The 27,602-nt window shown below is 56.0% G+C and overlaps 1 protein-coding gene across 1 annotated transcript; it reads left to right on the forward strand.

Moving 5' to 3' along the window:
- si:ch73-281f12.4 (RA_Radil_like and Myo5p-like_CBD_Rasip1 domain-containing protein) lies at positions 1-27,602 on the forward strand. The gene is given in 17 exon segments (XM_042342506.1): positions 1-213; positions 2,310-2,624; positions 3,014-3,249; positions 3,623-3,924; positions 4,113-4,802; positions 5,708-5,745; positions 6,048-6,211; positions 6,342-6,454; positions 10,211-10,433; positions 10,805-10,977; positions 11,400-11,544; positions 12,385-12,575; positions 15,877-16,219; positions 17,436-17,527; positions 26,318-26,393; positions 26,396-26,456; positions 26,943-27,602. Coding segments are annotated over 17 exon segments (3,366 nt in total). The 5' UTR covers positions 1-109; the 3' UTR covers positions 27,043-27,602.

Here is a 27,602-nt window from a genome sequence, read left to right on the forward strand (position 1 = left end):
GACGGACACGGCGCGGGGCAGACGGACACGGCGCGGGGCTGCCCACAGTCCGGCCGACAGCGCACACCGCGGGGACGGGGACGAGCGGCCGCTCACACGGTGGGCAGTGATGTGCGAGGAGGAGGCCGGAGTGTCCGGACTGCTGACCGGATCCCCCAGGCGGCGGCTGCCCAGGGTCAGGGTGGGCAGGAACCCCAGCAGCCGCTCCGTGCAGTGAGTACTGACCGCCAGCTGGGCACCCCCCCCCTCACCCCCCCCCTCACACCCCCTCACACACACCCTCACACACACCTCCACACACCCTCACCCCCTCCAACCCCCTCACACACCCCCTCACACACCCCCTCACACACCCTCACACACCCTCACCCCCTCACACACCCCCTCACACCCTCACACACCCACCCCTCACACACCCTCACACACCCTCACACACCCTCACACACCCTCACACACCCTCACACACCCTCACCCCCTCACACACCCCTCACACACACCCTCACACACCCCCTCACACACCTTCGCACACCCCTCACACACACCCTCACACACACCCCACCCCCCACCCCTCAACCCCCCTCACACACACCCTCACACACATCCTCACACCCTCACACACCCCCTCACACACCCTCACACACATCCTCACACCCACCCTCACACACCCCTCACACACCCCTCACACCCCCTCACACACCCCTCACACACCCTCACACACCCCACCCCCTCACACACACCCTCACACACCCCCTCACACCCCCTCACACACCCTCACACACCCCCTCACACACATCCTCACACCCCACCCCCTCACACACCCCTCACACCCCCTCACACACCCCACCCTCACACACCCCCTCACACACCCCCACACACCCCCCCCTCACACACCCTCACACACCCCCTCACAACCCCCCTCACACACACCCTCACACACCCCCTCACACACCCCCTCACACACATCCTCACACCCACACCCCCTCACACACCCCCTCACACACCTCACCCCCCTTCTCACACACACACCTCACACACACCCTCACACCCCCCTCACACACACCCTCACATCCCCCTCACACACACTCACCCCCCCTCTCACACACACCCTCACCCCCCCATCACACACACCCTCACACACACCCTCACACACGCACACACACACAGCCTCTCTCACACACACACACAGCCTCTCTCACACACCCTCACGCACACCCTCACACACACGCACACACACAGCCTCTCTCTCACACAAACCCTCACACACACACACACCCTCACATACACCCTCACACATCCTCACACACTCTTCCTCACACACACACACACCCTCACCCCCCCCACACACACCCTCACACACACGCACACACACACAGCCTCTCTCACACACACACACACACACACACAGCCTCTCTCACACACACCGCCTCCCTCAATCACACACACACACACACACTAGTGATGGAAAGTTCCAGGGCAGAAGCTCAGAGAGAGAGGGAGAAGGGGAAACGAGAATTGAGTGAGATGGAGTAACATAAACAAGAGAAATAATGTTAAAATTGCCCCCAACTTTTTCCTGTGGCATTGCTTCATGTTTGGGAGAGGGTGGAGCTGGGATGCTGTGGAGTTGAGATGTGGATGGGATGGGAGAGGGAATGTTGTCTCCTGGTTGTGTGTTTACCAGGTGCAGGTGGCTGGGGTCAGATACCAGCTGCTGTAAACTGGCCACAACACCGAATCATTAACCAGCATCACAGCGCCCGGCCTCTCTGTGTCTCGGGCTGATCGTTTGTTACTCCTTTTTAAGTACTCTTTGGGTGGGTGTGAGATCAGGACAGAAGGCGGGTGGCGCTGGGGGAAATTCTCACGATTCTGTCTCTGTGAAGCATGCTCCCCTGCCCGGTTGCTGTCTGACCTTCCCCCACGCCCGCTGCTCTCTCTCTCTCTCTCTCTCTCTCGCTCAGGTGTGTTGCTTATTTCCTCATCTCTATCTAGTTTGACAAGTTCAGGGGCACCCTACAGTGCAGCTGTTTCTTAGAGAGGTTTTATGAAGAGCTTTGGGGCGTTGCTGTCGCCTGATGTCAGAGCGACCATCAGTGTGTAGCCGGCCAGTATCTGTCCCTTCCGTCATGGTGAGCTGTGCGGGGCCGGGGGCCTTGGTGCTGGTCAGGCCGCTGGTCCTGCCTCTCTCTCCTGGCACTGAGCTTCTGGGGGTGAGAGGTCACTGGTAACCGGCCCCTTCTGCCCTTCCCCTCTTACTGCCCGAGCCGGTGCCAGTCAGTAACAGCTGCTCTGCCTGATGTCTCTCCCAGGTCCAGCTCCTCGGACACCACGGTGAAATCCAGTGAGGGCACGGTGGTCCGGCAGCCAGCCAGGAACAAGATCAAGCGGCACAACAGGGGTCTGGTGATGGTATTCAGGGGCCGCAGCGTGAAGGATGAGCAGTCGGGAGATGAGGGTGGGGGGGAGGCAGCCTCGGATGATCCAGCTGAACTCTCCACGCAGGTCACAGCCCCCGGTGTGCTCAAGATCTTCGGTGGCGAAATCTGTGATGGGGCCAATTACAAGAGCGTATTAGCCACGCCACGATCCAGCGCCCATGAGCTGGTCAAGGAAGCGCTGGAGAGGTCAGTGCCACACTGCGCTGGGCTCGGAGACAGTAGGGGGCTGCAGTCACCTTTGATCCAATCTGCGATGTCGCTCAGTGCAGACAGGGTGTTTCTGGGCACACAAGCTCCTCATACAGATCAGCAGGTTGACATGATCAGCATGTGGCATGTGTGGGGCACGTGGCATGTCCTTGATGTGTGCGGGGCGTGTGGGGGATGTGTGTCTTGTGCGAAGCGTTTGCCGTGTCCTGGGCATGTGGGGGTTGTGTGTCTTGTGTAGGACGTTTGGCGTGTCCTGGGCATGTGCAGGGCATGTCCTGGGGTATGGTAGACGTTTAGTGTGTCCTGGGCATGTGCAATGGTGTGTGGGGAGTGCACGGAGCCGGTTGTGACCATCTGACCAACAGGTACTCGCTGGACAAGGGCCGGGCTGGGGAGTTTGTGCTGTGTGATGTGATCGGGAAGCTGGACGGTGAGCACCAGTGGAGGCCGGAGTGCCTGCGGGCGGTGGGGGACGGGGAGAAGCCCCTCACACTGCAGGCCCTGTGGAAACCCAAGGAAGGCTTCGCTCGGCGTTTCGAGCTGCGGTGCCGAGCGGCCATGGAGGAGATGGCGGCCAGAGAGAGAGACACCGTCACCGCAGGTACCAGCGGGGGCTGGCGGGGGGATTGGGGGGCAGAGTGGCAGGAGGACCCAATGCTGAGTTAGAATTTGTCACTCGCTGGCTTACAGCTACTCATCCTGCCTACCTCCCTCTCTCACTCACTTTCTCACTCTCCATCACTCTGTCTCTCTTACTCTCCCTCAGTCTCTTTTACTCTCTCCCTCTCTTTGTCAACAACAACAAATGTCATTTACGCAGCGCCTTTCATGTCAGGAGGACGTCCCAAGGCCTTGGACAGTCAAGGATTTGCACCCAAGCTGGGGGTTGTGATCAGGGTGTTGGAGAGCAGGGAGTATGGGGTCCCTCTCTCTCCCTCTCTCCCTCACTCTCTCCCTCCACCTGTTTGCCACAGGGATTAACGCTCAGGCTCGGAAGATGCAGGTGACGCGATCGCGAGCATCCTCGGCGCTGATGGGTGAGGAGATGGAGTGGGGGGCTGCGATTTGGCGCACGCTCAGCGACTCCACTCTGGGCACTGAAACCCGTGAGCACAAGAGCCACAGTGTGGGGGTTCAGGAGGACAGAGATCCCCCGTGTCTGGGGTTGGAGAAGGAGGAGACGGAGAGCAGCGATGACATTGCCACCCTGTACTCGGTCAGACCCCCAATCGAGTTCCCCTACTTCCTGCTGCTCCAGGGCTACTGTGACAGGCAGGTGAGTCAGACTGAGGGACTGGGGGAGAGAGGGAGGGGAGGGAGAATGAGGGAGTAAGTGAGAGGGAGAGAGGTAGAGATGGAGTGAGAGAGGGAAGCAGTGAGGGAGGGAGGGAGGGAGTGAGGGAAAGCGAGTGAAATGGAGGGAGGGAGTGAGGGAATGACTAACAATGTGCCACTCTGTTGCAGGACTATGTTATCTATACGATGAGTGGAACAGTGCACATCTTTGGACGCAACACGGAACATTCCGGAGAGCGAGAAGAGCGGGTGAAGGTGGACATGCTTCTGTCGGCCCCAGACATCCTGCCCCGGCATTGCCGTGTGCAGCGCTGCGAGGCCGGTGGAGGCCAGGAGCCCAGGAACGGAGTGACGCTGGTGTGGCCAGGGAAGGGAGCGCTGGTCACACACAATGGCCGACCTCTCAGCAGGGAGACCGAGCTGCAGCCGGGAGACCTGCTGGGCCTCGGAGCCTGTTACCTGCTTATGTACAAGGATCCCACACGGCCCGGCTCCAGCCACAAACCCTCCTGGTTCCCGGGGTTGGCAGCATGCCCGGACGCCGGGGGAGGCAGGTGCCGGGTGTGCGGTCTGGAGCTTCCGGATCCCGGCACAGAACGGGCGAGGCTGCGGGGCAGGGAGGCCGTGCCCAGTCTCCACGCACCGGACGGTCGCCAGCTGCGGCTTTGTTACCAGCTGCCACAGGAGCCCCGGCTCCTCGGCAAGATCCTCGACCTGGCCGGGTGGAGCAGCCACAGCACACTCGCCCCCGCCTTCCTCCTTTGTCTCGCCATCCAGCACTCAGCCAGCACCTTCTCCCTCGCAGATTTCCGGAAACTTCTGCTGAGTATAGCGAGCCATATCCAGACCATGATGTGGGTAAGGACATAGTTACTCGTAGTGTCACTGGCTCTTCCCCCGACCCCGCCTCCCCTACCAGCCTTGCCTCCCCCCAGTCCCTGCCACCTCCCCATCATCCTCACCTTCATCAGCCCCACCTCCACCAGCTCCCCCAGCCCATCAACTTCAACATCTTTGTTATGACCAAATCCTGCCAATTGCCTTTCTCCTCACCCTCACGTTCCCCTCCCTCTCTCTATTATAGTGTGTGTGAACCTGCCCTGTGCCTTCAGTTCCCCCATCACGTCCTGTTCCTGTTGTGAGTTTGTGTGGGTGCCTGGCCAACATTAATCATTTCCTCCCTTCATGGATGTCTGTGGAACGTTTATTGCCACAAACTGGGAGCGATGTCTGCCTAGAGAACACACTCACTATAATAATAATCTGTGCAGTTGGTACAACGCTTTTCACACCAGGAGGACGTATCCAACCTATCCAATCAACCTCCCTACTTGTCCAACCTGCTTAACCCCCACTCCACTATCCGCTGCCTCCGCTCAGCTGGCTGGCTCCGGCCTACTGTTCATCCCTTGTGCCCTCTGTTCCACCATCGGTGGCCGTGCCTTCAGCCACTATGCTTCAAAACTCTGGAACTCTCTCCCTCAATCTCTCTGCCTTCCCTTTTGATCGTACTTATGGTCATGTCCCCCTTCCCTCTGGCTCGGGGTCAGACTCTGCCACTCCGTCAAGCGCTCTGGGACACTACCTCGCATGAAAGGTGCAGGTCATCATTGTTGTATCAAAGTGCTTCACAGTATTGCCTATAAAGTGCAGGAACGCTGTGCATTTGTAGATGAGCGTGGCAAACAATCTGCAGCCCCGTCCCTCCACTAGGACAGCCATTAGCGAGCGTCGCCATCCACTACTTCTCTTTCTGTTCACAGGATAAGACGCAGGAGCTAGCGGCGAGACAGGCAGAGAGGTACGTGCACTGTGACACCTCACCTCCACCACGCGCCCTCCAGCTCAGGGTAGCAGCAGAACCCTGGCTGGTTCCCCCCCATATCATAGGTTACACTGAGGGTCCTTCAGTCCTTTCCCCCCCATCCCTCACCTTCTGGCACTGCGAGTGGCCTTTCCTCCTGTGTGAGTGTGACAGTGAGTGTTGGGTGGGGGGCAGGGGTGGGTTTTCAGGCTCTTGTGGCCTTGCTGAGCTGTGTGTGTGTGAGTCAGAGATTGGGATCAGGGGAATGACCAACATTACTGTTGGTGTTTCCCACCCAGTGAGCAGCGGGATTGTCAGGATTGTCTGGAGCCGAACATCGCCGAGCTGATTCCGGGGCTGCAGCCCCTCGTGTACTGGATGTCAAACTCCGTGGAGCTGCTTCACTTCATCCAACAGGAGGTTCCCAGGCTCCTCGGCTGGGAGCAGCAGCTGGAGGAGCTGGGTGAGTGGAGACAGCGGGCACAGCACACCTGGGCAAGGCGCACCTGGGCATGGCACAACTGGCACCTTTAAGAAACAGCTGATGTGATAACGGTTGTCTTCGGCGCTGACCCCCTGCCCTGTGTTCACAGGCGGCCACAGCCCACAGCTGGTGAGCACTCGGGCAGCCAGTGAGGAGGCCATGACTGTCCTGGAGGAGGTTATCATGTTCACCTTCCAGCAATCCGTCTACTACCTGACCAAGGTCAGTACCTGCTCGCACTCACCTGCTCATGCTCACCTGTTCACACTCACACTTGCCCACACACATTTCCTGCTGCGGAGATCATTCACTCCGCTCACACCCTGAATAGCTGGCAGGGCTAAAGTCGGGCAATCCACCCACCTGTGAACACAAACATTTTACTGAAGTGTGGGCAGGTTCCCCTGCTCTCGCGGGGGAGAATGGCTGCACTAACAACATATTTGTACATCCAATACTTGGAATCCACCTTGACTGGCCTACAGAGAGGCAAGTGGCGCCTGCTTAAACTCCGCACCTCCAATTGGTGGGACCATCGCTCAATGGGAAGGGACCTGTACTCGAGCTGCGGACATGAAGACGGTGGCAATGCTCTCATGCTTTTCTTGCTGAGCTGTGTTGCCCATCTGGTTCCTGCCATCCACCGCGTGAGGCTCAAACATGTGCCTGTCGGATGTCAAATGACGAACTGGTGACTATCCTCCTTTGCGGGGAGATAACCGGGGTCTACTAGGACTGATTCCAAGGTGATGTGCCTGGCAATGGAATGTCGGAATCGAGCCAGCCCTCCAGGTTGGTATCTAGTCCGGTTCCTGAGCCAGGTGGGTCCGCAGTTCACTGCTGATGACAGCACAGCCAACTGCTTAGAGCAGTCACTGGGGACGGAGTCATCCCACTCAGCTCTTGTCAAGCCTGCAGCCAAAGCCCTAATGGTAGGATGGTCCTAGCTGGACAAGCAGCGAGAAAGCTTACCGGACAGCAAGATCAATGGCAAGCTATGTGGTTTTAGCTGGTTAGACTCCAGCAGTTACCCCAATACACATTCTGGGCTCCCCCAAGCCTTGGCTCTTGCCAACCTGCGCCTAATACTCTGCGGAATTAGTTAAGCAGGATGAGTCCTTCCAGGGGGAGAGAGAGTGAGAGTGAGTGAGCGAGAGAGAGAGTGCATTCCATTCCAACAATGTATCTCTGGGATTTCCATGTGTCGGTGGGATGTGTGGAATTCTCAGCTTGGTTTGGAGACTCTTAAGCAGGTGATGGGTTTCTGTATGTGCCAGACACCCGTCTGAGCAAAACAAACCCTGAGGAGATTGAAACTTTCTGTCTGAATTGGTCTCATCTTCAGTGAGCAGAAGCCACCCTCTAACACTAGACTGCCCTGTCTAACACAACCACCCTGTCTAACAGCAGTCATCCTGTCTAACAGCAGCTGCCCTGTCTAACACAACCACCCTGTCTAACAGCAGTCATCCTGTCTAACAGCAGCTGCCCTGTCTAACACAACCACCCTGTCTAACAGCAGCCGCCCTGTCTAACACAACCACCCTGTCTTACAGCAGTCATCCTGTCTAACAGCAGCCGCCCTGTCTAACAGCAGCTGCCCTGTCTAACAGCAGCCGCCCTGTCTAACACAACCACCCTGTCTAACAGCAGTCATCCTGTCTAACAGCAGCCGCCCTGTCTAACAGCAGCTGCCCTGTCTAACACAACCACCCTGTCTAACACAACCACCCTGTCTAACAGCAGCCGCCCTGTCTAACACAACCACCCTGTCTAACAGCAGTCATCCTGTCTAACAGCAGCCGCCCTGTCTAACAGCAGCTGCCCTGTCTAACACAACCACCCTGTCTAACACAACCACCCTGTCTAACAGCAGCCGCCCTGTCTAACACAACCACCCTGTCTAACAGCAGTCATCCTGTCTAACAGCAGCCGCCCTGTCTAACACAACCACCCTGTCTAACAGCAGCCGCCCTGTCTAACAGCAGCCGCCCTGTCTAACAGCAACCGTCCTGTCTAACAGCAACCGCCCTGTCTAACAGCAACCGCCCTGTCTAACAGCAACCGCCCTGTCTAACAGCAGCCGCCCTGTCTAACAGCAGCCGCCCTGTCTAACAGCAGCCGCCCTGTCTAACAGCAGCCGCCCTGTCTAACAGCAGCCGCCCTGTCTAACAGCAGCCGCCCTGTCTAACAGCAGCCGCCCTGTCTAACAGCAGCCGCCCTGTCTAACAGCAGCCGCCCTGTCTAACAGCAGCCGCCCTGTCTAACAGCAGCCGCCCTGTCTAACAGCAGCCGCCCTGTCTAACACAACCACCCTGTCTAACAGCAGCTGCCCTGTCTAACACAACCACCCTGTCTAACAGCAGCCACCCCGGTGCACACAGGCTGACTGTGTGTATGACCGAGGTCAGTCAGTGCCTGTGGGACGGAGGTGTTGCCAGCTGTGTGTGAGTGGCCTCGTTCAGCTCCGACGCTGACTCAGGAACGGGATTGAGTCCCAGAAGCAGGAAAGGCCGTGGCTGAATGGGCAGGAAGCGGCTGAGATTTGAGTGCGAGATGAGGGGCCGCGGCAGTCAGATCAGGAAGCGGCTGCGTGGCTAGCGGACAGGCTGACATAACAGCTGCTTCCTGAGCAGGAAAAGGGAGGGAGCGAGGATGGCAGCTTCCACAGGGCCACTGTGATTTTCCGTAGGAGCTGGGGAGAGATCAGAGGTCAGCCTGGCAGCAATGACGTCAAGACTGTGAGGAGGGGTTCAGGGCGACTCTGGACTGCTGAGCCGTTTGTGCTCCCTGTTGTTTGTCAGCCCAAGTTCCTGTCTCACCTCACAGTCCAGGGTAGTGCTGGGGGAAGCGCTGCAGCGTGGCAGGCACTGTCGTCAGATGCAACATTAAACTGAGCTCCCCCTCTGTGCCCTGACCTGCAAATTGTCTGCCACAATTTGCCTACAAAATACACAGTTACTGCACTTTACAGTGAATCCTGTGAAGTGTTTTGTGACATTTTGATAAAACAATTGCTGTTTCAGATACAACGACAACAACAAATTTGCATTTATATATTCAATGTCTTTCCCGTTGGGAGGAAAAGGTGCTTAATAATCCTAGCCTGCTCCCAGGCCTGATTATTGTTGCTATTACTGTCTGGAAGCCTCTTGCCGGCAGCAGCAATCTCAGGCACTGGGCCGGGCTCTCAAACCATAAACACAGAGACAAAGGAGGTTGTGTGAGCACCAGCTCAGTGAATGGGCGGCTTGTAACCCTGTACTGGTCCCTCTACCTCCAAACCCAGGCTGTTTTCATTGAAAGAATGAAATGCTCGGAACGTGAAGCGAGGGTTTCAGTGGGGACGGAGTTACACCCACGGCAATGTTATTTCAACAAAACATTTGTAGAAAGTACCAGCAACATCCCAAACTGTGGCCTCCAGCCAGCCAGGCAGACGGGAGGGTATGGCTCAGCCCTGGTGTCCAGCTGTTTGAGTGAGTGCGTGTCATACCACACTCAGCACCGCTCAGCCCCTCGTGCCGTCCCCATGTGTTGTGAGACAGTCAGTTTGAGGGAGGTTTCGCACCCAGCCCACAAGATGTGATAGAGAGAGAGAGTGTTATCGTACATTGCTTCATGCTCCGGGTGCCAAAATTGTTGCTCTGGAGCCAACTCCAAGCTGATCTGCAACATTCCTAACATGCCAGATCTTTAACATTGATTTTCTACAAAAAGCATATGCAATTTGTGTCATAGTTATAAATACTGTCACATTGAGCAGAATGTCACTCTGTCTCTAACCATGACCTGTGAGTGTGGATGGACACTGTAGAGGGAGTCTCTAATCCGTGCTGTCATTGACCTGTAGATTTTAAATAGGAATCAATTCCCAGCATTGTGGTGAGCAGAACAATCATTTCCCTCAATAGAGATGTGACAATGAGATGACAATGGCTCACCTGCCTGTCTGTCTGTCTCCCTCCCTCTTCGCAGACGCTGTACACAGTGCTCCCCGGTTTGCTGGACAGTAATCCCTTTGCTGCGGGCTCCACACAGCTGACGGTGCCGGTGGGAGTTCAGAACGTGCTGGAGATCTTGCAGGAGACGCTGAAGCTGCTGAGCCAGTATCAGGTTCACTCAGACATCGCCTCTCAGCTCCTCGCCTACCTCTTCTTCTTCTCCAACGCTTCCCTGTTCAACACTCTCATGGAACGAGGCGAGTGTGACTGTGCTCCCCAAGACCTCAGCTCCAGCCGGGAGCTCACTGCCGGGGTGGGGAGGGTGGAGGGGGGGGGCGTTATTCTATATATATCGCCTCCCCTGCGTACACTAGGACTCACTGCCATTTCGCAAACAGATTGATTTGAAAATCCTCTCACCTCTCTCCTCCCCCCGGCTCAGCATTGTGCTCCGCATTTGTCAAGCGCTCTGGGACGCTACCCTGCATGAGGGGCACTGTGCAAATGCAAATTGTTGTTGTGTATGTGAGAGTCTCTGAGCTGTGGACTGAATGTGGGCTGCTGTGTGTGTGATTGTGGCACTGCTTCTCGGGCTACATTAATGAAAGTTGCTGTTGTTGTTGTACAGGCTCGGGTGGAGGATTCTACCAATGGACGAAAGGGGTGCAGATTCGGGCAAACCTGGACCTGCTGCTGGACTGGATTCAGGGCCTCGGGCTGGGGGATCTGGCTGCTGAATTCTTCCAGAAATTGTCGACAGCCGTCAATCTCCTGGCGACACCCAGAGAGAACCTTCTGCAGGTACCGCCCCAAAACTCCACCACCGCCCTCTCAGACCCTGCCCTTCCAGGACCCCTGCCCCATGGGCACCCCCATCTCAGACCCCTCCCCTATGGGGTACCACCACCTCAGACTACAGCCCCTCCCCAAACACCCCCAGGCACCTGACAGTCCACTCCAAGTTCAACTTTACCCTTAATTCATATTCTCTGCTAAAGCTAAAATAATAATCGTTGCCTTTTACGCAGCTACATTCCTGTGGGGACGTCACAAAGCGCCGCACAGGGTTTACTGTAAAGTGCACCCACTGTGAACACAGCAGCCAGTCTGCGCACAGAGACGTCCCATACATGGCTGTGAAGCGAGTGAGGAGAGGCCAAGCCCCTGCTGTGACTGACGCTCTCTATATCTCTCTCTCCTACCCTCCACCCCCAACCCTGCAGGCAAGCTGGAGGTCTCTGCGCAATGACTTTGCCAGTCTGAACCCGGCCCAGCTGCACCACATGATCAGGGAATACAACCCCGGCCGGCCCTGCCCCGCCATGTGGCAACCGGGGCCTGAGGAGCAGGAGGCAGCCATGAGGACAGGTGAGGTGGAGGGGGCGAGGGCAGGGGGGTGCGAGGGCAGGGGACTGGGACTGAGGGTAGGGGACGGGGTAGGGAGAGGGCAAGGGATGGGCGGGCGAGGGCGTGGGGTGAGGGCAAGGGAGAGGGGGCAAGGGCAACGCGTTAAGTGTCCAATCAGTGGAAGCGAGGTGCCCGAGGCTCTTGGGCTGAGTTTTTGTTTCTAATCCACAGCAAAGGTCAACTGATCCCAATAACATGATATCAGCAATGTTCCTGTTCTCCCAGCCACTTCCTGCTCTAACCCTCGCATTGCTTGACACCTGCACCCCCCTCTCTAACAGCCTGAGAGGAAGAGGCTTGGAATGAGGCGAGGTAACTGCTCGTTGCTTCCTGCATCTCCACTTCCTGTATCAGCTGCTGACCTCATATAGCTCTGCTCAATGCTGAATGGCAATAAAACACTGGCCTTGAGAGAAGACAAAATCTTTACATCTTTATCTCTAACAGCCTCAGCTGCTACTGCTGTAAACATTTTCTCATGTTACTGTTGATTCTGTTCGAGTTTGGCCTTGCTGGAGGCAAGACTTCTGAGCACAATTCTAAAGTGATGACAACTCGCTGACTCTTTCACGCTTCTACACTGTGCGTCCACATTCCCAGGTCAGGGTTAGACACAGTAAAGCTCCCTCTACACTAAACCGAATAAATCTTTCAGGCTATGAGGGGTTGAGGAAACTGATTGTATCCGTCACTCAGACATGGTGTAGCTGGAGGATAAATTGGTTTCTCTCAGTGGGAGGGAAGGTGTGTGTCATGCACTGTGTGTAGCTGGGGGTCAGCACTGCTCTCCCTGCTCCACAGCTGACATCCTGGAGAGTTTTGACAATCACCCGCCGCTGATCCTGCCAACCAGCACATTCCACTTTGCCCTGGACCAGCCCGTCGCTGATGCCCAGAGGCTGCAGTCCCCCCTCAGGGAGATTCAGGAGTTCCTGCAGGACACGACCTTGTGGGCAGCCCCAGATGGGACCCCCAACGAGAAGCCGCTACAGGTACTCCTCCAGCCTCGCCCCCTCCAGCCCCGTCTTGTATCAGCCCCGTTCCCACCAGCCCTGTCTCCGCTAGCCCAGCCCAATGTCAGCTCCGCCCTGTGTCAGCCCTGCCCTGCGATAGTTCCAGACTCACCCCCATCCTGTGCCAACCCCACCCTGAGGCAAACCTGCACCCACACTGCCCCAGCCCCGTGTGGACTCCACACACAACATGCGTGTATCACATCCAGAAAATGATGGCCCGTGAGAGCATGGCTGTGCGCCCCTCACAGCCCGTGTTGTTGAGCTGGGATCAGGGTGTATCGAGTGAGAGCTGCTCCAAAGAAGTGGGCCCAATACCCTTTCTTGATTGGCCTTCAACTATCCTTTCTACCCCACATTCGTGCCATGACCCGCTCTGCCTTCCCCCACGTCCGCAACATTGCCCGGCTCCGCCACTGTCTCACACCACAGGCTGCCAAGACCCTCATACATGCATTCATAACATCTAGGCTTGACTACACAAACTCCCTGCTTGTCGGGCTCCCCAACTCCTCACTCCATAGGCTGCAGATCATCCAGAACTCTGCAGAACTTTCCCACACCAGGCTCCGTGACCCTATACCCCCGTCCTCGCCACTGGCTCACCATCATACAGAGGATACAGTTCAAGATCCTGGTCCTCAGCTTCAAAGCCCTCGATGGCCTCGCTCCCCCCCTACCTCCGCAACCTTCTAACCCCCTACCATCCTGCTCGTTCCCTCCGCTCAGTGAGCTCCGGCCTGCTTCACATTCCCCATCTCGCCCGCCCCACATTGCCCCCAATCTCTGGAACACCATCCCACGGTCTCCCCACCTCACACCCCCACCCTCGCCTCCTTCAAGACCCGTCTCAAGACCCTCTTCTTCGACCCTGCCTTCGATCACCCTCCTTCCTCCTCTGCCCTCCCCGATCCCCGGCTTGGGTCCGAAGCACTGATTGTCCAGTGCCTTGGGATGTCCTCCCAACGTGAAAGGCGTTATACACATGTAATTTTGTTGTTGTTGTTTCTCTCCACTTCTGCTTATAATCCAGGGATCTAACATCTTATTATAGTGCTTCCATTTAAAATGCAGTGACTCGACAAGTTCGTCACGCTCTTATGTGAAACGTGCTATTGTATTCTCCCAGCACAGCCCAGCACAGCAGCCACTGAAGCTGTAATGGTTAACCTGTCAGCTGCCGATCCACTGAGCACACACCATGTGACTGTATGGAGAGGCAGAGTATTGACAAGGTGAGGGAGGTGGGGGAGGTAGAGAACTGTACAGTTATGCAGCTCTGACACGCGACAGGTGAGGTCCTGAAGCCATGATGTCATGCTGTGGGAAGGAAGCCAGGATCTTGCTGGGGGCAGGAAGCTCTCTGCAGCCACACTCCGGCTCAGGGCAACGTGTCGCCCCAGTGACTGGCTTTCCATGTGCCAGCCCTGGGAACTGCCAGAGAGAGAGGCAGAGAAGGGAGAGGGAGAGAGAGGAAGGGACAGAGAGAGGAAGGGACAGAGAGAGGACAGGATAGAGAAGGAGGGGGAGGGAGGGAGAGAGGGGGAGGTAGAGAGAGGGGCGGAGATAGAGAGAGGGACAGGGAGGCAGAGAGAGGGATGTAGAGAGACTGAGATACAAAGGGATGCAGTGAAGGATGGAGAGAGAAAGAAAGGCAGAGAGAGACAGAGAGGGAGGCAGCGAGAGCGAGTCGAAGATAGGGAGGCAGAGAGAGATAGGGAGGCAGAGAGAGATAGGGAGGCAGAGAGAGATAGGGAGGCAGAGAGAGGGACAGAGACAGAGGGAGGCAGAGAGAGTGAGGCAGTGCGGCAGTTAGAGACAGAGAGCGGAAGGTAGACAGAGAGATAGGGAGGTAGAGGGAGAGAGAGAGGGAGGCAGAGAGAGAGGGAGATACGAAGGCAGAGAGAGAAGGGGGAGAGAGAGACAGGGAGGCAGAGAGGGAGGGAAGTAGAGAGAGAGAGGTAGAGAGGGGGACAGAAAGACAGAGAGGCAGAGAGGAAGATAGAGAGAGGGGGAGGTACAGGAGGGGGCAGAGAGGGAGGTAGAGGGAGAGAGAGGAATATAGAGAGGGAGGTACAGAGGGGGGGGAGACAGATAGGGAAGCAAAGAGAGGGAGGAAGAACGGAGAGAGTGATAGCGAGAGAGGTCGAGAGAGGCAGGGAGAGAGGCAGAGAGATAGGGAGGCAGCGAGAGAGGGGGAGCAGAGAGGAGGAGGTAGCGAGAGAGGGAGAGGGGGGTAGAGAAAGAGAGGGTAGAGAGATAGGGAGGCAGTGAGAAAGGGAGAGAGATAGGGAGGCAGTGAGAAAGGGAGAGAGAGAGGGAGGCAGAGAGAGTGAGGCAGAGAGGGAGGGAAGTAGAGAGAGGGAGGCAGAGAGTGAGGGAGAGAGTGAGGGAGAGAGAGGAGGAAGTAGAGAGAGAGAGAAGGAGATAGGGAGGCGGGGGGGGGGTGGGGGGGGGGAGAGAGAGAGATAGAGAGAGGGACAGAAAGACAAAGAGAGGCAGAGAGGAAGGTACAGAGAGGGGGAGGTCCAGATGGGGGCAGAGAGATGGGGGTAGAGAGAGGTAGAGGGAGAGAGGGGGTACAGAGGGAGGGAGACAGATGGGGAGGCAAAGAGAGGGAGGAAGAAAGGAAGGGAAGGAGGGATAGAGAGAGTGATAGAGAGGGAAGTAGAGAGAGAGGACTAGAGAGGCAGGGAGAGGGGGAGGCAGAGAGATAGGGAGGCAGCGAGAGACGGTAGAAAGAGAGGGAGAGGCAGAGAAAGGGGGATGCAGAGAGAGAGAGGGAGGGAGGCAGAGAGAGGAGGTAGCAAGAGAGGGAGCCAGAAGAGGTAGAGAGAGGGAGGCAGAAAGAGAGAGAGAGGCAGAGAAGAGGGGGAGGTGGAGAGTGAGGGAGAGAGAGAGGGAGGGAGAGAGGAGGGATGGGTTTGAGAGTTCATTATATACAGAGCGGTGTCTGGTCGACTCAGCCTGTGTGCTCTCCCACACAGAGCGAGGAAAACGCTTACACGGGTATTGCTGGGTTCACATTCCAGCCTTTTATTCTCAGACAAAGAGATTTCTGCCTGTCAATAGATTGAGGCTGATGAGTGCACTATGGCTCATTCATTGTGTGTGTGGTGCTGCCTGGCACTGGGCGCTGTGTGACTGTGGGTGGGGGGAGTGAGGGTTGGGAGGGGGCAGAGAGCAGTGATTAACACTGACCAGTGGCTGACCCAGTGCTTCTTCTTGTCTCTCGGATTGACCCGGGTAATTGTGACTAACCTCTGCCCTTGTACCCCAGGAAACCGTGTCAGTGTCGGTGCCGAGTGCCCACACCCAGTGCTTGGGGAGAGGAGTGCGACTGGGGGGCGGAGGGGGTCGTGCCCACAGGCAGGGGGGTCTGACGGACTGTGAGGCCGAGCTGGCACACAAGCTGAAGAACCTGGAGATTGAGAGCAGGCTCCGTGGGCAGCAGGAACTGCCCCCCCGCAGGCTGCCCCTCGACCCCTCCTGCCTGCTAACCCCCCCCAACACCCCGCAGGGGCCTGAGCCCCCCGACTCCGAGCCGGAGCATGGGGTGGGGGCCTGCAGGAGGCTGCTCAACGGGGAAAATGACGAAGAACCCAAGTCTAGGGGTCCGAAAGGTGAGCACTCAAAGTGGAGGGGGAGAGTGGCTGGTAGAGTTGAGGGGGGGCAGCGCTCAGAGAATGGGGGGTGGTCAGGGCTAAGGGTTGGGGAGTCAGGGCTCAGGGTAGAGGGAGTCAGGGTTCAGGGTTGGGGGAGTCAGGGCTCAGGGTTGGGGGAGTCAGGGCTCAGGGTTGGGGGAGTCAGGGCTCAGGGTGTGGGGGAGTCAGGGCTCAGGGTGTGGGGGAGTCAGGGCTCAGGGTTGGGGGAGTCAGGGCTCAGGGTATGGGGCAGTCAGGGCTCAGGGTGGGTTATTAGGGTTAGGGTTGGGGGAGTCAGGGCTCAGGGTGTGGGGGAGTCAGGGCTCAGGGTGTGGGGGAGTCAGGGCTCAGGGTGTGGGGGAGTCAGGGCTCAGGGTGTGGGGGAGTCAGGGCTCAGGGTGTGGGGGAGTCAGGGCTCAGGGTATGGGGCAGTCAGGGCTCAGGGTGGGGGATTAGGGTTAGGGTTGGGGGAGTCAGGGCTCAGGGTGTGGGGGAGTCAGGGCTCAGGGTGTGGGGGAGTCGGGGCTCAGGGTGTGGGGGAGTCGGGGCTCAGGGTGTGGGGGAGTCGGGGCTCAGAATGTGGGGGAGTCAGGGCTCAGGGTGTGGGGGAGTCAGGGCTCAGGGTGTGGGGGAGTCAGGGCTCAGAGTGTGGGGGAGTCAGGGCTCAGGGTGTGGGGGAGTCAGGGCTCAGGGTATGGGGCAGTCAGGGCTCAGGGTGGGGGATTAGGGTTAGGGTTGGGGGAGTCAGGGCTCAGGGTGTGGGGGAGTCAGGGCTCAGGGTGTGGGGGAGTCAGGGCTCAGGGTGTGGGTGAGTCGGGGCTCAGGGTGTGGGGGAGTCAGGGCTCAGGGTGTGGGGGAGTCAGGGCTCAGGGTGTGGGGGAGTCAGGGCTCAGAATGTGGGGGAGTCAGGGCTCAGGGTGTGGGGGAGTCAGGGCTCAGGGTTGGGGGGGGGCAGCTCTCAGCTTGTGGGGGAGTCAGGGCTCAGGGTGGGGGGGTTGGAGTCACGACACTGCTCTCTGTGCTGGCAGTGAACTCTTGCTTAGCAGCTGCACTATCAAAACAGAAGCTTGGTTCTTCAGGTTGATGTGTCAGGGAATATTTCTGGGGCCGGGGACACTGAGCCCCCAAACCAGTGCCAGGGGAAAGTCTGATGTGTGTCTCCCTCACTCACTCCCCCTACACTATGTTGCCGCAGGATGTTGGGCTGCCCTGGAGGAAGAGGAGGTTTTCACGGTGGAGCTGGAACGGGCGCCTCGTGGCCTGGGCCTGGCGTTAGTGGATGGGCTGGTGAGTTCCCATTTACACAGAGCAGCTCAGCTCAGCACTGAGTGTAGCCAGGCAGCCTCCTGTGTATCTACACTGATTGTGTATCTGCACTCTCTGTATCTACACTCTCTGTGATTCTACACTCTCTGTGTATCTGCACTCTCTGTGTATTTGCACTCTCTGTATATCTACACACACTGTGTATCTACGCTCTCTGTGTATCTGCACTCTCTGTGTATCTACACTCTCTGTGTATCTGCACACTCTGTGTATCTGCACTCTCTGTGTATCTACACTCTCTGTGTATCTGCACACTCTGTGTATCTGCACTCTCTGTGTACCTGCACTCTCTGTGTACCTACACACTCTGTGTATCTATACACTCTGTGTATCTACACTCTCTGTGTATCTACACTCTCTGTGATTCTACACTCTCTGTGATTCTACACTTTCCGTGTATCTACACTCTCTGTGTATCTGCACTCTCTGTGTACCTGCACTCTCTGTGTACCTGCACTCTCTGTATCTACACTCTCTGTGTATCTACAATCTCTGTGTATCTACACTCTCTGTGTATGTACACTCTCTGTGCATCTGCACACTCTGTGGAGTCCTGTAGCTCAGTGGTTAGAGCACTCGCTTTGCAAGCGAGAGACCTGAGTTCAATCCCCGGCAGGTCAGGGCCAAACCTTGGGCAAGTTTCCTTACTCCACACAGAGCCCTAATAATAATAATCCCTCCAAAACCAACAACAATAATAAATTGGTCATTTTCAATCCACGACTGTTTGTGGGACATTGCTGTGCGCAATTGGCTGCCGCGTTTGCCCACAAATATGCAGTCAATTCACTTTACAGTATTTTCTGTGAAGCGCTTTGGGACGTCGAGAAGATGTGAAAAGCGCTATATCAAATGCAAGGATTATTATTATTATTATTATCTACACACTCTGTGTATCTACACTCTCTGTGTATCTACACACTCTGTGTATCTGTACAGTCTCTGGGTATCTGCACTCTGTGTATCTACACTCTCTGTGTATCTAAGTGAACAACAACAACAAAATTACATTGGTATAACACCTTTCACGTTGGAGGATGTCCCAAGACCCTGGACAAACAGAGTTATGGACCCGAGCTGGGGGTCGGGATCGGGGAGGGTTGAGGGCAGGGCGGGAAGCAGGGAGATCGAAAGCATGGTTGAAGAGGAGGGTCTTGAGATGGATCTTGAAGGTGGCAGGGGAGGGGGCGAGGCGGAGGGACTGCTGGAGCAGAGGGTGGGGGCAGAGTGCCGGAAGGCCCGTCCGCCAATAGTGGAGCGAACGAGGTGGGGGCTGTGAAGCAGGCTGGAGTTGTGGAGGTGGGGGAAAGCAGAGTGTCATGGCGCAGATGTGGGGTAGAAAGGATAGTTGAGGGTCAAACAAGACCCCATGGTTCGGGACTGGCTCAGTGAGGTGGAGTGTGCAACCATGGATGGTAATGCTGTCAGCGCCTGAGGTGAGGAGGTGCTGACTGGAGCCCATCAGGAGACTCTTGCTTTTGTTGATGTTCAACTGAAGAAAGTTCGCTCTCATCCAGGACTTGATGTCTGACAGACATTCTGTCAGGACAGCAGTGGGTTCTGGATCGAGGGTGGAGGCAGAGAGAGAGAGTTGGGCGTCATCTACATATATGTGGAAGTTGACCCCATGTCTGCGGATGATGTCACTAAGAGGGAGCATATAGATATTGAAGAGGAGGGGACCAAGGACAGAGCCCTGAAGGACACCGCACGAGACGGTGCGGGGGCTGGAGGAGAAACCATTTGTGGAGTATCAGTACAGTTTCTGTGTATCGACAAACTCTGTATCTACACTCTCTGTATATATCTACACTCTCTATATATCTACACTCTCTGTGTATCTACACTCTCTATATATCTACACTATCTGTATATATCTACACTCTGTGTGTATCTACACTCTCTATACAACAACAACAACAACAACAAGATTCCATTTATAGAGCGCCTTTCACGTCAGGAGGACGTCCCAAGGCGCTGCACAGTTGGGTCATGACCCGAGCAGGGGGGAAATGGTCAGGGTGAGGGGAGGGAAGGGAGGGAGAGAGGAGGGGGAAATGGTCAGGGTGAGGGGAGGGAAGGGAGGGAGCGAGGAGGAGGAAGAGAGTCGAGAGGGGAGCTGAAGGCACGGTCAAAGAGAAAGGTTTTGAGACCGGCCTTGAAGGAGGAAAGGGAGGAAGCAAGGCGAAGGCACTGGGGGATGGAGTTCCAGAGCCTCGGGGCTGAGAGGCTGAAGGCCCGACCACCGATAGTAGGGCGGTTGGGGCGGGGGACGTGGAGCAGACCGGAGCCAGAGGAACGGAGGGTACGGGCAGGTAGGTAGGGGGATAGTAGGTTGGAGAGGTAGGAGGGAGCAAGGCCGTGAATGGCCTTGTAGGTGAGGATGAGGATCTTGAAATCAATCCTCTGGGGGATGGGGAGCCAGTGGAGGCGAGCGAGGGTGGGAGTGATGTGGTCCCGAAGCCTGGTGCGGGACAGTACACGAGCTGCAGAGTTCTGAATGACCTGCAGCTTGTGGAGGGAGGTGGCGGGAAGGCCGGCGAGGAGAGAGTTCCCATAGTCCAGCCTTGAGGTGACAAAGGCGTGAACCAGGGTTTCAGCAGCGTGAGGGGTGAGGTAGTGCCGTAATCTGGCGATATTCCGGAGGTGATGGAAGGCGGTGCCAGTTGTGGTGCGGATGTGAGGGAGAAAGGACAGCTCAGGGTCGAACAAAACGCCGAGGTTCCTGACTGGCTTTGAGAGGTGGAGAGTGCAGCCTTGGATGCTGATGGTGTCAGCGCCTGAGGTGCGGAGGCGCTGACGTGAGCCAATCAGGAGGGCCTCGGTTTTTCGCACGTTGAGCTGAAGAAAGTTGTCTCTCGTCCAGGACTCGATGTCGGACAGGCAGGCTGTCAGGACATCGGTGGTCGTGGAGTTGAGAGTAGAGGAGGAAAGGTAGAGTTGGGTGTCATCCGCATACATGTGGAAGTTAACCCCATGTTTGCGGATGATGTCACCAAGGGGGAGCATATAGAGGGTGAAGAGGAGGGGACCGAGGACAGAGCCCTGAGGGACACCACATGAGACAGTACGGGGGGTGGAGGAGAAGCCATTCGTTGAGACGAAGTGAAGACGGTGGGAAAGGTAAGAGCTAAACCATTCAAGGACAGTGCCTTGAAGGTTGAGGTGGGAGGACAAGCGGTGGAGTAGGATAGCGTGGTCGACCGTATCGAATGCTGCCGATAGGTCGAGGAGGACGAGGAGACAGAGGGAGCCCTGGTCACAGATGGTCAGGATATCATTGGTGACCTTGACCAGGGCAGTTTCTGTGCTATGAGCAGCACGGAAACCTGACTGAAGGGGTTCAAAAAGAGAATGGGTGGAGAGGAAAGAGCGCAGTTGGGAGGCGACAACTCTTTCCAAGACCTTGGAGAGAAAGGGGAGGTTGGAGATGGGCCGGTAGCTTGATAGCTGCGACGCATCAAGGGAGGGTTTTTTCAGGGTGGGCGTGATGATGGCAGTTTTTAATGGAATGGGGACAGAGCCAGAGGAGAGGGACAGGTTTATGATGTCAGTGATGTGTGGGGCAAGAAAATGGAGCTGGGAGATAAGGAGTGGAGTGGGGATGGGGTCAAGGGAGCAGGTGGTTGGTTTTAGGGATAGGATGAGTTCAGTGACAGAGGGTGGGGAAACGGGTACGAAGGTGTGTAGGGGAGGATGGGTAGGAGTCGGAGTGTGGGAGGGAAGGGGTGGGTGGTGGGTGGAAGTTGGAGGGGAAGTGACCGCGGAGCGGATTCCCTTGATCTTGGATTCAAGGAAATCCAGCATCTCCTCGCAGTGAAGGTTGGAGGAGATGACCTGCGCGGGGTGGCGGGGGGGACGGAGGAGTCGGGATGTGGTGGAAAACAGTAGCCTGGGGTTGTTCTTCGCCTCCAGGATTATCCTGGAGTAGAAGGACGACTTGGCCGAGGCTAGAGTGGAGCGGTAAATTTTGAGGAGGTCCAGCCAGATTTGTCGGTGGACCGTTAAGCCGGATTTGACAAAGGTGCGCTCAGCAGCCCGCACCTGGCATTTCAGTGAGCGGAGGTGGGTGGTGTACCAGGGGGAGGAGCGGGAGTAGGAGACAGTGCGGGAAGTGATGGGGGCAAGAGTATCGAGTGTGGAGGAGAGGATATTGTGGAGGAGGGAGAGAGGAGAAGAGGGGTCGGTGAGGGTTGAAGGCCAGAGGGAGAGGAGTTCAGAGGACTCCAAGGCATCGGTTAGGGATTGTGGGGGTAACTTCTTCCAAGGGCGGTAGAAGATGGTGGTGGGTCTGGTGGAGGTGGGGAGGGGGGTGGAGGTGGTGAAGGAGATGAAGTAGTGGTCGGAGATGGCCTTGTCGGTAATAGTGACATCCGAGACACTGAGGCCCCGGGTGATCACCAAATCGAGTGGGTGGCCGTGACTGTGAGTGGGGGAGTTTATGTGTAGGGAAAGGTTGAGTGAGGAGAGCAGGGAAGAGAAGTCTGTGGAGATGGAGCAGGAGGGGGTGAAGTGTAGGTTAAAGTCGCCCAGGATGATGAGGCGATCAGAGGAGAGGCAAAGAGATGTGAGGAGTGTTGAAATGTCAGAGATGAAGGTGGGAGAGGTTTTAGGGGGCCGGTAGAGGAGGAGGATTTTAAGGGAGAGGAATGAGGGGTGGGAGAGGGTGAGGTGCTCGAAGGAGGGGAAAGAGCCAGAGGAGTAGGGGGATAGGGCAAGTGGTGTCCTTGAGATAAGGGCAACACCACCGCCACGGCGGTTGGGGCGGGGGATGTGGTGGGAGGTGTAGCCGGGTGGCGTGGCCTCCGTGAGGGGGAAGGTGTCGCCTGGGGTGAGCCACGTTTCTGTCAAGGCCATGATATCAACGTTCTCATCAAGGATGAGATCGTTGATGACCAGGGCCTTGTTGCAGAGGGAGCGGACATTTTGCAGTCCGATGTGGAGGGAGCGGTTGACAGAAGGGTGTGTGGGAGGGGAGGGGGGTCCAGGTTGTGAGGCAGGGGTGGGGGAGATGGGGATGAGGGAGGAGAGGTTGACTCCCCGGGTCTGTGTCCGGGGTGGCTGGCGAGAGTGGTGGGGAATGGGGCAGTCGGTGTGGCTGCTGCTGGACAGCCAACGCCGAGTGCCACGGTGAGCCCGGCGGAGGATTCCCAGGCTGGAACAGAGGGAGGTTGTGGGAGGGTCAAGTGGGGATAGAAGACGAGAGGGACGGAGAGAGAGGAGGAGAGAGCGGGAGAGATGCAGAGGGGGGAGGGTTTGGGGGGAGAGAGGAGGGGGGCGGGAGGGAGGGGGTGAGGGGGCTCGGGTCAAAGCGGCAGCCATAGTGCGCACGCGGGGACCGGGAGCGAGCGGTCAGGTGGATGGCATTATCCCGCAGATTGGGGCATCGAACCCAACAGGACCATAGTGGGCTCTGATGTGAGCCCTGGGGGGTGGGGGGGGGGCGCGGAGTTTTTTTTTTTTTTTTTGTTTTTTTTGTGCGCGCGCACTCACCTGAAAACTAATCTATGACGTCGCAGTTCCCCCGCTCCCTCCCCTCCCCTGCCTAGCTGCACTCGCTCCGGCGTCGAGTTTAAGTACCTGGGTCAGTAGGCCCAGGCTCCTCCCCGCGCTGTCCTGCTGCCGCTCCCCGTATATATCTACACTCTCTGTGTATCTACACTCTCTATATATCTACACTCTCTGTGTATCTACACTCTCTGTATATATCTACACTCTCTGTGTATCTACACACTTTGTGTATCTACACTCTCTATATATCTACACTCTCTATATATCTACACTCTCTGTGCATCTACACTCTCTGTATATATCTACACTCTCTGTGTATCTACACTCTCTATATATCTACACTCTATATAGCTACACTCTCTGTGTCTCCACACACTCTGTGTATCTACACTCTATATATCTACACTCTCTATCTACACTCTCTGTGATTCTACACTCTCTGTGATTCTACACTCTCTGTGTATCTGCGCACTCTGTGTATCTGCACACTCTGTGTATCTACACTCTCTGTGATTCTACACTCTCTGTGATTCTACACTCTTTGTGTATCTACACAATCTGTGTATCTATGCTCTCTGTGTATCTGCGCTATATGTACATCTACACTCTCTGTCTATCTGCACTCTCTGAATCTACTTTCTCTGTATATCTACGCTCCCTGTGTATCTATGCTCTCTGTATATATCTACACTCTCTGTGTATCTACGCACTGTGTATCTGCACAATCGCTGTGATTCTAAACTCTCTGTGTATCTACACTATTTGTGTATCTACGTTCTCTGTGTATCTACAAGCCCTATGTATCTACACGCTCTGTTTACCTGCACGCTTTGTGTATCTACACGCTCTGTGTATCCAAACGCGCTGTGTATCTACATGCTCTGTGTATCTACACGCTCTGTGTATCTACACGCTCTGTGTATCTACACGCTCTGTGTATCTACACATTCTGTGTATCTACACTTTCTGTATATGTACACTCTCTGTGCATCTACAGTCTATGTGCATCTACACTCTCTGTGTATCTACAGTCTCTGTGTATCTACGCTCTTGTGTACCTACGCTCTCTGTGTATCTACGCTCTCTGTGTATCTACACGCTCTGTGTATCTACGCTCTCTGTGTATCTACCCTCTCTGTGTATCTACTCTCTCTGTGTACTTACGTTCTCTGTTTATTTACACTCTCTGTGTATCGACACGCTCTGTGTATCTACACTTCCTGTGTATCTACAGTCTCTGTGTATCCACGCTCTCTGTATCTACACTCTTTGTATCTACACTCTCTGTGTGCCTACACTCTCTGTGTTTCTACACGCTCTGTGTACCTACATGCTCTGTGTACCTACATGCTCTGTGTACCTACACGCTCTGTGTACCTGCACGCTCTGTGTACCTGCACGCTCTGTGCACCTGCACACTCTGTGTGCCTGTACGCTCTGTGTACCTGCATGCTCTGTGTATCTACACTCCCTGTGTATCTACACTCTCTGTATGTATCTACACTTTCTGTATATATCTACACGCTCTGTGTATCTACACACTGTGTATCTACACAATTGCTGTGATTCTACATGTTCTGTGTATCTACATTCTCTGTGTATCTACATTCTCTGTGTATATACACCCTCTGTGTGCCTACACTCTCTGTGTACCTGCACGCTCTGTGTAGCTGCATGCTCTGTGTAGCTGCATGCTCTGTTTAACTACACTCCCTGTGTATCTACACTCCCTGTGTATCTACACTCCCTGTGTATTTACACTCCCTGTGTATGTACACTCCCTGTCTGTCTACACTCTCTGTGTGTCTACACGCTGTGTACCTGCACGCTCTGTGTACTTGCACTCCCTGTGTATCCACACTCCCTGTGTAGCCACACTCCCTGTGTAGCCACACTCCCTGTGTAGCCACACTCCCTGTGTAGCCACACTCTCTGTGTAGCCACACTCTCTGTGTAGCCACACTCTCTGTGTATCTACACTCCTTGTGTATATAATAATAATAATAATCCTCGCATTTGATATAGCGCTTTTCACGTCGGGAGGACGTCCCAAAGCGCTTCACAGAACACACTGTAAAGTGAATTGACTGTATATTTGTGGGCGAACGCGGCAGCCAATTGCGCACAGCAATGTCCCACAAACAGTCGTGGATTGAAAATGACCAATTTATTATTGTTTTTGGTTTTGGAGGGATTATTATTAGGCTCTGTGTGGAGTAAGGAAACTTGCCCAAGGTTTCGCCCTCTGCCTGGAATTGAACTCAGGTCTCTCACTTGCAAAGCGAGTGCTCTAACCACTGAGCTACAGGACTCCACATATGTACACTACATATGTACACTCCCTGTGTATTTACACTCCCTGTGTGTCTACACGCTCTGTGTACCTGCACTCGCTGTGTAGCCACACTCGCTGTGTAGCCACACTCCCTGTGTATCTACGCTCCCTGTGTATCTACACCCTCTGTGTATCTACACCCTCTGCGTATCTACACCCTCTGCGTATCTGCAGGCTCTGTGTATCTGCAGTCTCTGTGTATCTATGCTCTCTGTGTATCTACGCTCTCTGTATTTCTACGCGCTCTGTGTACCTACGCGCTCTGTGTATCAACACGCTCTGTGCATCTACGCGCTCTGTGCGTCTACGCGCTCTATGCGTCTACGGGCTCTGTGCATCAACGCGCTCTGTGCATCAACGCGCTCTGTGTTTCTACACTCTGTGTGTATCGACGCTCTGTGTGTATCGACGCTCTGTGTGTATCGACGCTCTGTGTGTGTGTATGTGCAGCTTCGCTGATAAGAGAAACAATGCCCAACAAATGTAGTTCCATCACATATTACCGGGAAAGGGCTGCAGTCGAACAGTGACGGTCACAGTGGCCCTGAACTGCCGTCTCACCCCGTCCCTCACACAGCAACAACCTGCAGCTCCCCTCCCCGACTGCTCCCCCGCACCCCCCCCCGGGCTGCTCCCCCGCCCCCCGACTGCTCCCCCGCACCCCCCCCCGGGCTGCTCCCCCCCCCCCCCGCGCTGCTCCCCCCACCCCGGCTCCCCCTGCCCCCCCGACTGCTCCCCCACCCCCCGACTGCTCCCCCGCCCCCCGGGCTGCTCCCCTCACCCCGGCTCCCCCCGCCCCCGACTGCTCCCCCGTCCCCCCCCCCCCGGGCTGCTCCCCCCGCACTGTAGCGCTGACACCAGTGGCGCCAGTGACAGTGACGAGTGTTTGTGTCCCTGATGGCCAGAGAACCCCTCTGAGTGTGAGTGGCGTCTACATCAGGTCTCTGGTGCCGGACTCGCCCGCGGCCGCCTGCAGCCGCCTGTCCCCGGGGACCGTATCCTGGCCGTGAACGGGACCAGCCTGGTCGGCATGGACTACCACAGGTTAGTGCTGGGGGGGGGGGGACTACCACAGGTTAGTGCTGGGGGGGGGACTACCACAGGTTAGTGCTGGGGGGGGGGACTACCGCAGGTTAGTGGGGGGGACTACCACAGGTTAGTGCTGGGGGGGAGGGGGGGGACTACCACAGGTTAGTGCTGGGGGGGACTACCACAGGTTAGTGCTGGGGGGGAAGGGGGGGGACTACCACAGGTTAGTGCTGGGGGGGTGGGGATTACCTGAGTTTAGTGCCACATGGCACAGAGCAGAATATTTCAGCAGAGTTATAGAGTTACACAGAGAGATAAGATAGATCATGGAGATGGGCCATTGGGAGTTTGTCTCCGGATGTGCCTCAGGTATCACTGGGTCCCTCTGTAAACTGTCAGGAATGTTTCTGAAGTTGCTGGATGGCGTACGGCCTGCAGGAGCGGACCCACCTTCAGCCTTTCCTTTAACCTCTGTTCAATGTGTTTCCCTGTGGATTGCAGCGGCCGAGACCTAATCAGAATGTCTGGGAACAAGCTGCGTCTGCTGGTCGCAAAGTCTGAAGTGCAAGTGGCCACAAAGGTGTTAGAGACGGGTTGCTAGATGCAGTGGTTAAGAGCCCAGGATTCTGTGTCAAAGCCCCAGAGACGCGTCACACAGACTACGAGTCCAGTTCTACATTGGTTATTTAAATAAAGTTACTGTGCTTAGCCCGGGATTGTGCACCAAAGGCCAAAGACGTGAGTGGGAGGTTGACTTAACGACACGGTGCTGGTGTTGAGCCCTGGCAGAATGTAAGGGGGGTGTTTGTGCTGAGCGGACTCCTCCCCCCAGAGGTTTGGTGCCATAGCATTAGTGGACATTGTGTGGGATTGTTTGAAGCAGCACAAATCCTGCTGTTACCTCAACTGTAGGGGTCGGGTGTGGGGGTTCCCGTCACTCACTCCCTACCAGTGAATTGTCAAGTGAAGCCGCGCTGAAGAAGCAGTGTTATTCTCTGTGACGGGAGCGAGCCGGACAGACTGTTTTGACGTTTGGTTTCCTGTTGCTTCTTATTACAAATGTTCATCTCTGTTATTGTTAATGTTTACCTGGAGCAAGGGCTCAGCCTCTCTCCGCCAAGTCCCTGCTCACAATAAAGTCTCAGCACTTGTTAGCCTCCA

This window comes from Callorhinchus milii, unplaced genomic scaffold (assembly GCF_018977255.1).
Source record: "Callorhinchus milii isolate IMCB2004 unplaced genomic scaffold, IMCB_Cmil_1.0 Scaffold20, whole genome shotgun sequence".
Taxonomy (NCBI): Eukaryota; Metazoa; Chordata; class Chondrichthyes; order Chimaeriformes; family Callorhinchidae; genus Callorhinchus; species Callorhinchus milii.